Raw genomic sequence first — 12,770 nt, forward strand, 5'->3', positions numbered from 1 at the left:
CATATTCAATTATTTGATCATTTCTGAGGTGATATGCATTTAGAAAAAAAGAACTCAGCTGCACATTTACATTCCTGGTGCCAGTGCCCCATGGCATGGCTCTCTGGCAGATGGAGAGATGAGCTGACATTGATCTTCTTCTAATGTCAAAATCTTATGTGTCTCCTTGTCAACAGTAATGTGCATGGATGCCAAGATCAACTTTGACTCCAACGCAGCGTACCGCCAGCAGAAAGTGTTCGAACTGCGGGACTGGACTCAAGAGGACCCGCGGGACCGGCAGGCCGCCACGGCTGACCTCAACTATATCGGTCTTGATGGAACCATCGGCTGTCTGGGTCAGTCCAAGCGAAATGTCAGAAAAGCTATTTAGTAGTTTCATTTTTTGTGTTTATTATAGCTTTTGAACCTATTTGGTGGTCATTTTGAGATATGTTCTCAGTTGTAATCCTGATTGGGTACTGCATTTCCCATAATGCTCGGTTATGCCAGACAGAAAATGAACGTTATAGGTTATAATGGTAACCCAGAGATATTAATATGACCAAACTGGACAAGATATGAATATCTATAGATTAAAAAAAGGAGCTTGCTAATTTGTCTGCGATATCCTGCAGTCTGTCAGTCTCCTGTTTACTGTCTTTTTCTCCCTCAACTTTCTAGCCACCTCAACTCCATACACGGCATCCCACAACATAAAGCCACCAAATAAGACACCTTGTGGCCTTTTAGTGGAACTGTTTGTTTTTCTTGACTTACTTTAAACAATGTCTCAGAAACAGTTCACAGGTCCAGCTGAGCTGCTGTGTTGTGTCCAGTGCTGTGCTAGCTTATCTGACACAATTCTGTCTCTTAACAATGAAAAGCAGATCATACACTGTGTTTTTCCCCTCTTTCTTATGTCTTTAAAAATATCCAAACTCAGTAGCTTGTTGTTGGCTCTAACACTTTCTACTGGCTCAAAGTGCGAGGGACTCATAAATACAATGGGGTGGTATTTTACAGCACAGTGGCACCCAAGTCTTGTTTCCATGTGTAAAAACTATTTTTAGTGAGAGTCTGTAATGTTTTGTCATCATTTAAAGATTTCAAAATGGATATTAAACCATTTCCAACCACTTTCACATAACATAAGGAAGAAGTACAGTTAGTTTCAGACCTAGAAGTACACACCTGAGCTGCTTTAGTTCAAAGTGGTGCATCAGTATCAGCCATTAAAACCTACCAGCCTATCACCAATTGGCTTTTTATAACGACTATCAGACCAGACTTTGAGTGTAAAGACAGCACTGTCGTAGTAGGAGCTCTTTTAGTTGTGATTTAAATGTAATGCGTTTCCATTTAATGTCAGTCTTATTATCAATGAGTGTTTTTTTTTTTTTTCCAGTACATATTCAGTGCAAAAGAAGAAAATCGTCTGCCTGAATCATTTGACCAGTGGCTTTGTCTGTTTTAGTAAATGGAGCAGGTCTGGCCATGGCTACCATGGACATCATCAAGCTCCATGGCGGCACACCAGCCAACTTCCTGGATGTAGGAGGAGGAGCCACAGCTCATCAGGTGACGGAGGCCTTCAAACTCATCACCTCTGACAGGAGGGTAAGAAGATGCCAGCTTCCAAAGGCTGTTCATGGTTTTAGACAGGAAACTGTTGAAGCCCGATGTAGCTCACCCCTCTGAGCTCGTCAACATTCAGTTTTTGATGAAGTTGTTTCTTTTTTCTTTTTTTCCTCAGGTTCAGGCTATCCTGGTCAATATCTTTGGAGGAATTATGAGGTGTGACGTCATCGCCCAGGGTATCATCATGGCTGTAAGAGACTTGGACCTCAAGATACCCATCGTTGTGCGGTTACAAGGTGAGGAACAAACTGCTATTTTTTTTTTTTAAATTTTCTTAAAAGGATTTAAAATGTGGCATTGTATTCATTAACTTGTTAAATTGAAGCTTTGACTTTATCCTTATTTGAATTTTTACTGTTGTTAAATAATTTCCCATGAATTTGATGGGGGATTGATGCCTCCCTCCTTCTGAATGTTGAACGAAAGGATGACGACCTCAGACATCTGGTAGCAGCCAGTTGAAGTGATTTGGGAAAAGGATCAGAGATTATATATATCTCATCTGCACTAGGAGCCCCTCAGGATCCCTCCATGAGAAGATCTTGCTGAATTCAGGGATGTCTGATCTTAGTGAGCTATGGAATGCAAGGAAATCCCGACAACTCTCCAGCACAGTATCTCAGATTGAAAACAAGTACAGATATTTGTAACGCAGATTTCATTACCAACCTGACCAACAGCCTAAACCTTGTTTTAAAAGGAAATGGAAATAGACAGGGGTTTGGGCCCAAACACAGTGTTGTAATGTTCTGGATCAACCACAGCCACAGGCTCCCCCTCCAGTGGAAACACACACTCTCCCCCACCTTGTCAGGCGGGTTAACACGCAGCAGCTGGCAGTGCTGAGGGGGGGGGGGACTCGTGTCAGTTTCATTTGATGCTTCCTACTTCAAAGTCTGGCTCCTGGAAACGCGCAGAAAACGACAAACACAAATGAGCTGTGAATTATTGTGATATCGTGTGATATATGCATATGTACATTCATACTCTATATTATCAAAGGAGGCCAAGTGTTGAATACAAAGACTTGCTGGTCCTTTGTGGCCTTCCAGAGAGCTGAATCCCTCACTGGGTGAAATTCCTCTGCCAATTTGGTTTTCTCATCTTTATTCATTCGTCAGTGCAAGGCAGTGAAATTTGCAAGCACAAAGAAATGGTGCATGCTTGTATTTGGAGCCTAAACAGAGCTGACATTTCTCAGTTTTCCTCAGGGTAACATTTTCTGCTCCTGTTTTCTATTTTGGAAACGAGAGGATGTCACCTCAAAATGCTGCTGCGTTCCAGCGCCAAGACTGTAACTGCACTGCAGCTTTAGACACGTTACGTGAATTAAACAGGAGCGCTGCCTTCTGTTTACATGTTTAATCAGTTTTTTAAAAGTTATTCTTTACACATTTTATAATCTAAGATGTAGAAGCGCTTCTGAAGTTGGATTGGAGTCATTAGGCAGTTCTGTCTTATATCTCAATTAGCACCTCTGTGGTCTTGTCTGCAAGTGTAAATGCACTGGTGACGAACAGGGCAGGTAGTTTTGGTGTTTTTTTTTTTTGTTTTTTGTTTTTTAATTTTAGGGAAGCTTTGCATGTTGAGTTTTGACTGAGTATATGTCAAAGACATGGTTTGATCACCATTATAATAGTTTCTGGGTAGCTGCATAGTCAGAGACCCAGGCCCTTGCTAACTTCTGATGCACACCCATTCATTTTGTTCTATAAGCCTGAAATATGACAGAAATGACTCAGTTCTGAAAAGCTTCAATTGTTACTGCTGATTGGCTTTCAAAGGTTAAAAAGTTAATGCCACCCTCCTTTTCTTTTGATTGGCTGCTCCTTGCATGCTGTATTTTTTTTATTTTTTATAGGATGTTATGATCAGCAGTGTCACAAGGCTTTGGATGATGACTCCTTGTTGGAGTCACCTGAACAGAGATGGACTTGGGCTGCTTTAAGGTCACTTTGTATAAAATCTGTTTCAAAGAGAAAATAAGATATGGGTGAAAGGTTCAACAACAGAGGAAGTTTCCTTCTTTAGCAGAGTACATCCTAGTTCATGGTTTGCAGCAGATGTTTTCAGTTCCTTTGTAGTGATGTGTGCTTCTTTAGAGGTTTGGACATACTTAACATACTTGCACAATTAAAAAATTGCTCATTAATATTGGCCATAGCAGAAACTTTGTGTATTTTATATTTTCTTCAGGGAGTATTTTCACACACAAAGTTTTTGGACATGGTTGAATGTAACTGAGATTTTGTTGATAACCTATAGCGATGTGATTAAATACTGTGGTTTGTTTTTCTACCTTCAAAATGAAGTTAATTGACTGAGTGCGGTTGATACTGTAAGGCTTCAGAGTACTCAGTCATTCAGTCATCTGAAACTAAATACTCTGCTGTTAGTCTAAAACTCTGAAGACTATTTGAATTTTAACACCCTGCAGTACAGGGTAAGATGGACTGCAGCAGATGCATTTGATTCATTTGGCAAGAATTCCTTCATGTATGCTTCATCTGCTTTTATCTTCTAAAGTTAGTGGTAAAGGGTAAAAGAAAGTAGTTGGAATAACTTTCCAAAGCTATTAAATTCTGTCTTGTAGGCTTCCGGTTAGATCATGAGAGGGTGAAGACGCGTGTGCCACAGCTCCTGCACCTGATTTTACGAAATTTCGACAAATATCAAAGTAATACATCTTCTTCCCACAAAGCAACATAGGGATTGTGAAGAGTGCATTCTTCTCCAAATGCCTCCAAAAAAACTAAATCTGAAGCTAGTGGCGACAGAAACGACCGAATTTGATGTGGCCTCAACTGAAAATGACGGCGCCAAAGCTGGCACGCCAGTTAACTCCGCACTCGAGGAATATACACAAGGTAACAAACAAGTACTCTCTGCGATTACTTCCTTGGATAATAAGATAACTCAAATGAAAATAGACGTTTGCGACACCCTACGTGGGGAAATCGCAACGCTAAGGGCTGAAAATAATGAAGCCATCACAGCTCTAAAAACGGTAATGGAAAATTACAATGCACAGCTGAAAGATCTATCAGAATCAGCGACAATCACTTCTAACTCCGTGGTGAAACTAGAAGAAAAAGTCAAACAACTTTCTAATAAAGTGGAACAACTGTCCGAAAAATGCACTGATCTGGAAGGGCGTTCAAAGAGGAAAAATATAAGGATAGCCGGAGTACCTGAAGGTAGAGAAAAAGGTCAACGTCCTAGAGACTTTGCGGCAAGGCTACTACGAGACCTACTAGACCTGGACGAAACCCCACTGGTGGACCGTGCACACAGAGCCCTACGAGTGACCCCAGAAGAAGAGGCCCCGCCACGACACCTGATTGTGAGGATACACTATTGCCATACTATGGAAGAAATACTTCGAAGAATCTCCACCAGGAAAAATCTGAAGCTCGGAGATATCCGCGTTCAGATTTTCCGCGACCTACCCCAGGCGGTGGTAAAACGACGTGCAGCGTTTACTCCAGCAAGAAACCTGCTTCGAGACCAACCCGGAGTTAAATATGGACTTCTATACCCGGCTAAACTTAGGGTGACACACAATGGTACGGAACTGGTCTTTATAGATCCCAACGAAGCACTTCGCTACGCACAAGAAAAATTTGGATCTCAATAAGGACGGCATAAGGTAGATAAACCAGAGCTCTGCATCTGGCCCAATGACACGTACTTACTTTGATATAAAAAATCATCATTTGCCCAGGAGCTATGGACAAAGGAAGTTTTGAGATAGAATATTTTGGTAAGCTTAGTTTTTGTTATAGCATCCCCTCGAATTTTTTTTTTTTGGGATACACGGAAGGGGATGCATTGCTTACGTTTTTTTTTTGTCACGGTTACACACGGGTAGGGGGGTGGGGGGTGAGGGTTGGGACCCATATCTCGACTGTACAAATATGGAAAATACGAGAATTAAGCCGCCCTAAAGTATACAAATGCAAGATAATGGAAAGGTAAAAAATGTGGATTTAACTTTTTGTACTTGGAATGTAAAGGGTGTAAATGAACCTGTTAAAAGAGGCAAAGTTTTATCGTACTTGAAATCTCTTAACGTGGATATTATTTTTTTTACAAGAAACTCACTTGAAAAATGCGGCTCACAATAAACTTAAATGTAGATGGATAAATCAGGTGTACTACTCAACACTTTCCGCCAAAACTAGAGGGGTAGCTATCTTAATCAAGAAAGATACCCCGTTCAAACATAACTCCACTATAGTTGATAAGAATGGGAGATATGTATTAGTGACTGGGGAGCTGCATACTACTCCAATTATTCTACTGAATGTCTATGGGCCCAACCATGACGATCCAGAATTCTATAGAAAGGTCTTCAGCTTAATTCCGGATATACCCAACAGTAATTTAATAATTGGAGGTGACTTTAACCTAGTATTAGACCCATATTTGGATAAATCCTTGTCCAAAAAAATCACACCGTGTAAAAGCAGTAATTTTATTAAAACATATATGAAGAATATGAATATCTGTGATGCGTGGAGAATTTTAAATCCATCAGGCAGAGAGTATTCTTTCCACTCCCACGTACACAATAGTTATTCAAGGATTGATTATTTTTTGGTGGATGGAAAAATGCTCCCCCTAATTCGAAATGCAACCTATCATAATATTATTATCTCTGATCACTGCCCCGTTACTTGCTCCTTTGCACTTAGTAACCCCATTAAAACATACAGAAATTGGAGATTTGACCCACAATTACTGAACGATTTAGAATTTAAACAATATATAAACTCTCAGATGTCTTTATTCTTTGATATAAACGATAATGCTGAGACCTCTCCAGATATACTATGGGAAACGTTTAAAGCTTATATCAGGGGGTTTATAATATCATATCAAGCGTCACGGAACAAAAGGAATAAATTAGAACAGCTAAATTTAGAAAAAAGAATCCACGAACTGGACGTCAATAATGCAATGGCTCCTTCTTTAGATAAGTATAATACTATTTGTGCACTAAAATATAAACTAAACCAAATATTATCTATTAATATTAATAGAACTTTCACTTTTGTGAGACAGAACTATTTTGAATTTGGGGATAAACCCCATAAGTTGCTAGCCAGACAACTAAAGAAACTAGAAAATGATAGAGCGATTCATAAAATCAGAACAAGTAACGGAAATCTGGTCACATCACACAAAGATATTAACGATAACTTTAGACAGTTTTATGAATCCCTCTATACTTCTCATCCCACTGCAGGGCCTAATGAAATGCAGGAATTTTTAGATAAATGTGATCTTCCTGTGTTAGACCAGACAAATGCCAATATTTTGAACGCTAAGATCACAATTGAAGAAATTACAAAATCTATCGGATTACTAAAAAACAACAAGAGTCCAGGCCCTGATGGGTTAGGGAATGAGTTTTATAAATACTTTAAGATCAAATTAAGTCCATATCTATTTAAATTATATAACCATGCATACAAAATGAGCACCCTACCTCCAACATTGAATGAAGCAACTATTATAGTACAAAAAAAGGCAAAGCACCGGAGGAAGTGGGATCATATAGACCTATTTCTCTATTAAATTCTGATCAAAAAATTCTGGCTAAAATACTAGCGAGTAGACTTAATACAGTAATAGATAAATTGGTGCATTCAGACCAAACAGGTTTCATTCCAAACAGGAGTTCTTTTAATAATCTTCGACGTCTATTTAATATAATCTATTCCCCCAAGGTACAACAGGACCTACTTATACTTAGCTTGGATGCCGAAAAGGCATTCGATCATGTGGAGTGGTCCTACCTCTTTGCAGTCCTAGAAAAATTTCAACTGGGACAAGATTTCATCTCTTGGATAAAACTACTTTATAATAATCCCACAGCCAGAATTCTTACAAATCAGACATTATCAACTCAGTTTAAACTCAGCAGAGGTACAAGACAAGGATGCGCTCTTAGTCCATTATTATTTGCCCTGGCTTTGGAACCCTTAGCACAGACAATTCGAACCCATATGGATATACACGGTTATGATACAACATACACTTCTAATTCTATATCGCTCTATGCTGACGACATATTATTATACATAACAAAACCATTAATATCCCTCCCAGCAATTCTCTCCGTGATTGATAAATTCAGTACTTTCGCAGGCTACAAGATTAACTGGGGAAAAAGCGAAATACTGCCCATTAAATTAGAGAATAAACAATGGCTTACATCTCTCCCATTTAAAATAACCTATGAAAAAATCACTTACTTGGGCATTACAATACCAAAAAAATACAGCTCCCTAATGAAAGAGAATTTTCTTCCCTTACTGGAGAAACTTAAAAATAACATTCAGTACTGGAGGACACTTCCTATTTCTTTAATAGGGAGAGTGAATTCAATAAGAATGGTATTCCTCCCGCAGTATTTGTATCTGGTTCAAAACATCCCAATTTTCTTGCCCAAATCTTTTTTTTAAAAAGATGGACGCCATCATTATGCCATTTATATGGAATTATAAAACACATAGAATAAAAAAAAGACCACCTATGCAAACATAGATCCCTTGGTGGACTTACACTACCTAACTTTATGTACTACTACTGGGCATCAAATTTAAGAATAATTTCCCTTCTATTGGATGACACAGCAATACTCCCTAACGGCTTACAGATGGAGCGGGAGGATTGCCTTCCTTACTGTGTTGGTGGAATACTACTCTCTCCTATTCTTTTGACAAACTCATATTACAATTCGAATCCAGTGATTTATAATACCGTACAAATTTGGAGACAAATAATTAAGCACTTCAAATTGAAAAAACTATCAATGTGTACATCCATTACAGCTAACCCCTCTTTCCTTCCATCATGTGTAGACGGAGCTTTCAATATATGGCAGGAATTGGGAATTTGTAAATTAAAAGATTTATACCTAAATGATACTTTTATGTCATTCCAACATTTAAAAGATAGATTTGGATTGCCTCACAGTCATTTTTTTAGATATCTTCAACTAAGAGACTATATCCGTACATACCTGCCACAATTTGAAAACATATCGTCCGATCCTTTGGACAGATGTCTTAGTGATGGAAGGGGGTTTGAACAGAGAATTTCATTATTTTATAATTCAATACAGGAGATGAGTATACCTTCAACTACTTCAATCAAAGAGGAGTGGGAAAAAGATTTTGGGACTCTCCTATCAGAAGATTTCTGGCAGGAGGCCTTACACAACATAAATACGCCTTTTATTAATTCCCGTCACTGTTTAATTCAGTACAAAATTATACACAGACTACACTATTCAAGGGAAAAACTTCACAAAATGTATCCAGAGTGTTCCCCCCTCTGTGAAAAATGCAAGATACACTATGGAAATCTGTTACATTGTTTTGCACTATGTCCAAGGCTTCAGGGTTTTTGGTATGATATTTTTACTTATATGTCTAATATTTTTAAAAGTAAGATTGAACCAAATCCGACAGTAATCATCTTTGGGATTTCCAACGAAACACAAAATTTACAACACTCTCAAAAAAGGTTTATGGCATATGCTTTGATTATTGCAAAGAAATTGATCCTGCAGCTTTGGAAAGGCAATGAGACTCCTGTATTAAAAATGTGGCTTACTGAACTTATAAACACTCTTCACCTTGAAAAAATAAGATATAGTATGAATGACAATGTAAAAGATTTTGAATTAATCTGGCACCCTTTACTTATATACCTTGGGAAAATATAAAACTTTGTTTACTTGTTTCTCTTCCCTTTTGCCGACAGCCGGGGTATTGGGACCCCTTATGGGTGACTGCGGGTGTTTTTTTTTTTTGTTTTTTTTTGTTTTTTTTTTGTTTTTTTTTTGTTGTTGTTGTTGGTGTTGTTTAATTATTTGCCTTGTTAGTTTAGAGAAAAAAAGGAGCATAAGCTATGTTATGTCAATTTGTAAAAACTACAATCATGATACTTGCTCTCAATAAAAATATTTGAAACAAATTCTGTCTTGTAACCTCTTAAACATCTGCGGTGTTTTTAACTTTGATAAACTTTAAGCATCACACTGATGAGCTTGAAACTCAAATGCTTCATGGATTTTAAGTCAGAGCTACAAGTAGCACCTCTGTAAGGCTCTACATCAGCACAAAGACGCTTTTCCTGTGAGCCAATCCACAAATGTGCGTGTGACCAAATGACTTGTTAATCGGGGCCGGACTCGGATACATCAGATGGGTCACAGCTCCTAATTCGACTCTGGAAACTTGACTGGACCACGTTCTCCTTTCAAAACAGGAACATGCTCTTTTTTAAAATTTTAATGTTTTTTTTTTTTAAATAATAAATATACTGTGTGTGTCTGTCTACACACTGACAAGTTACTTTGGTATGTTTATACATGCTCTTTCGTGTCTAAGACTGCTTCCTGGTTTATCCTGGTTTATCCTGGATTCATGGGTTTGTGTATTTGTGTCAGTGGCTAATTCTGTAATGTGTCTGCTTTGCTCTGTTTGTAATTCTTTTCTGGGTTGTGAGGTCTGTCTGTATAATCAGGCATTAAAGCAGATGTTGTTGATCTCCATTGATTTGTAAAATAAGCCTCCGTTACCATTTTTCCCCTATGGTTGTATCTGTGGTTGCCATGGCTGCACACCAGCCACAGAGGCAAGCTGAAAAAAGTTGAACCATGAAGTGTGAAGGCATCCACCAAACAAAGGAGGAGGCAACGGCTTGCTGTGTGACAGCAGCTTTAATAAAAACTGTCTGCTGGGAGGTTATAGGGCAGTTTTAGGGAAATTGAGTTTTCACTTTGGTCCGGCGAACATTTTCTTTTTCATCAAAGAAACTTCATCAGCTCTCCAAACTTCTGGAAAGACCTTTTAGACATTCAGCTTTGTTTTTCCCGAGTGCAAATGGAAACTGTGGTCTGAGGGTGGACAGTACAGGAGGCACAGGTATCCACAGAAAACCACAAGGAGGTTATTAGCTTCCTCGAGGTTCAAAAACATTCAACAGCATCCAAATGAATGTTTGCCGTATCAAGAAACTCTCAGTTCTGACAGTGACACAGCTGTAGGGTGGCCAAAGGTACTGCTGTTTTGAAAAACTGACCTTTTTTCATTTATTTTTTTTGTTTGTTTGTTCTCAGGAACAAGAGTGGACGACGCCAAAGCTCTGATTGCTGCCAGTCCGCTGAAAATCCTGGCCTGCGACGACCTGGACGAAGCTGCAAAAATGGTACGCACAAAGACCCACGTTCAACTCAAATGCTCACGTCATAAATGGGGAGAGCAGGGCTGACATGTACCTGCCTTTAGATGTGTCGCTGTATGCGAGGAGGCGGAGGGTGTGTGTGTGTGTGTGTGTGTGAGAGAACCAATGTGAGGAAAAACGTCACTTTACATTTATAGCACAAAGTAACCAGAAAGCAGCAACAGTGTGAAAGCGTATGTGAGAACAGGGTTGGGGAGCAGGTGTGCCGGGAGGCAGTTTGATAACATTTTATTAAATCTTACTCTGTTCTAAACACTTTTCACATCCAATTAAGCTGCTTGATTAATTGCTTAAAAGTGGACTGATTCCAGCTTTCATGTAATGATTATATATGTGGAAAATGGTTGTATTTGATCTAAAAACAGGATATTAGTGATGAGCAGGATCAGCTTTGTTAGATATGTGAGTTAGCGAGGAAATGAAAGCCTTTGTTCTGTTCTTCTGGAGTTAGAATACAAAAGATTTTCAGGAAAGATGAGAAAGAATGAAAACCCTTTAGATTGTTGTGAGTGGAGAGTCCTTGTTGTTAGATTAGGAAAAGAAACGTGTATCAGTCACCTGTATTAGTAGTTGTCGTGTTTGGTATTTTTGTTCTGCCAAAATAACTAAAAAAAATTTTTTTTAAACTTTAGAATTAATATGATTTTGGAGAAAATTACTAGACAAGTATGACATGATATGGCATGAAACTGCAGCGTGTGTCTCAGTGCACAAACCACAAGAACAAGACTGCACATGTGCAATCAGCTGATTAACATGTGCAGCTGCTCTGTGACTGTTCAAGTAGAGTTTGAGGTGTGCGTGTGTCGAGGGAAAAATATGCGTCTTCTAGATGACACTTGGGCGGCCCACTCCCACGGTAAAAGTTCTAGAAAAAGTTTTAGAAACGTAGAACGTCAGCGGCTAAGTTGGTAGTAATGATGTGAAGTGAAGCATGACTGCTGTGAGTGATGGGGATGTCAGCTGTCAAACCTGAAGTGCACTATGTCTCAATCCTAAATTGAAAGCAGAATACCTGCATAACACCTGAATTTCAGACTTTTCAAGCACAGTCAGGAGGAGGATTGGGATCCCATTGAAACAGTTGCATGACTTCAGAGACCTGTATCATTTGTGTCATCTGTTCTGTATTGACTGTCTTAAAAAAAAGGTCTCCTTTTTAAAAACACGGGTTTGTTGGTTAAATAAAGGTCAATTGTAAAAGTATGTTATGTTAAATTTTATTTCATGAGCCCACTCTGCTCTGTCCACAGGTTGTAAAGCTTTCTGAAATCGTCTCCCTTGCAAAGGAAGCTCAAGTGGACATCACTTTCCAGCTGCCCATCTAAGAAACCCAACCTTTCAGATCTCTTCCTCCAAGCACTTCCTCTCTCACACCCCTGGGTCAGCCTATCAACAACACGCCACTCCACTACCCAATCAAACAGCAACATGAGCTAGAGAGAAGACACATTAGGTTAGCCCTTTGTTGAACCTGTTTCTGGCTCTGTGGCACAATGACACGACTCTGAACAGCCCCCCCCCCCCCCCCTCCCCCCTCCCCCCCTCCCTTACTCAAAGTCTCAAACCCAGAGAATACCCTTAAGTTGCACTTGAGTCGATACGCACAAACCTCCTCCTCCTCCTCGTTCTTTTTCGCTCTCTTCCACCCTGAGAGGGAGACTCGCGGTGAGCCTTTCTGTCTTCTTTGGTACTTGTTGCGAACACTTCCTTTGACCTACTTTGAAACAATAATAGAATAAAAACAGTAGCTTTGTCTTGTTACTCGGTGTTCAGGTTGGGGCTCTTTTGAGTCGGATCATTTCCTGTTTCCAGCTGAATGCTTGTGAGTTGGGACCCACTAGTGCTGTCCATTACACGGTTTAGCACGAGTGCCTTTCAATCTC

At 39.3% G+C, this 12,770-nt stretch overlaps 1 protein-coding gene across 1 annotated transcript in view; it reads left to right on the forward strand.

Annotated features, from left to right (window-relative positions):
- The window catches only part of sucla2 (succinate-CoA ligase ADP-forming subunit beta), a 32,820-nt gene extending 20,428 nt beyond the window's left edge, over nt 1-12,392 (forward strand). Inside the window, exons 7-11 of the mRNA XM_026144041.2 lie at nt 177-338; nt 1,457-1,599; nt 1,736-1,856; nt 10,760-10,848; nt 12,138-12,392. Coding sequence (XP_025999826.1) covers nt 177-338; nt 1,457-1,599; nt 1,736-1,856; nt 10,760-10,848; nt 12,138-12,212 — 590 coding nt within the window. The 3' untranslated portion in view covers nt 12,213-12,392. The remainder of the gene's footprint in view (nt 1-176; nt 339-1,456; nt 1,600-1,735; nt 1,857-10,759; nt 10,849-12,137) is intronic.
- Nucleotides 12,393-12,770: the final 378 nt, after the last annotated feature.

Source organism: Astatotilapia calliptera, chromosome 16 (assembly GCF_964374335.1).
Source record: "Astatotilapia calliptera chromosome 16, fAstCal68.1, whole genome shotgun sequence".
NCBI classification, from domain to species: domain Eukaryota; kingdom Metazoa; phylum Chordata; class Actinopteri; order Cichliformes; family Cichlidae; genus Astatotilapia; species Astatotilapia calliptera.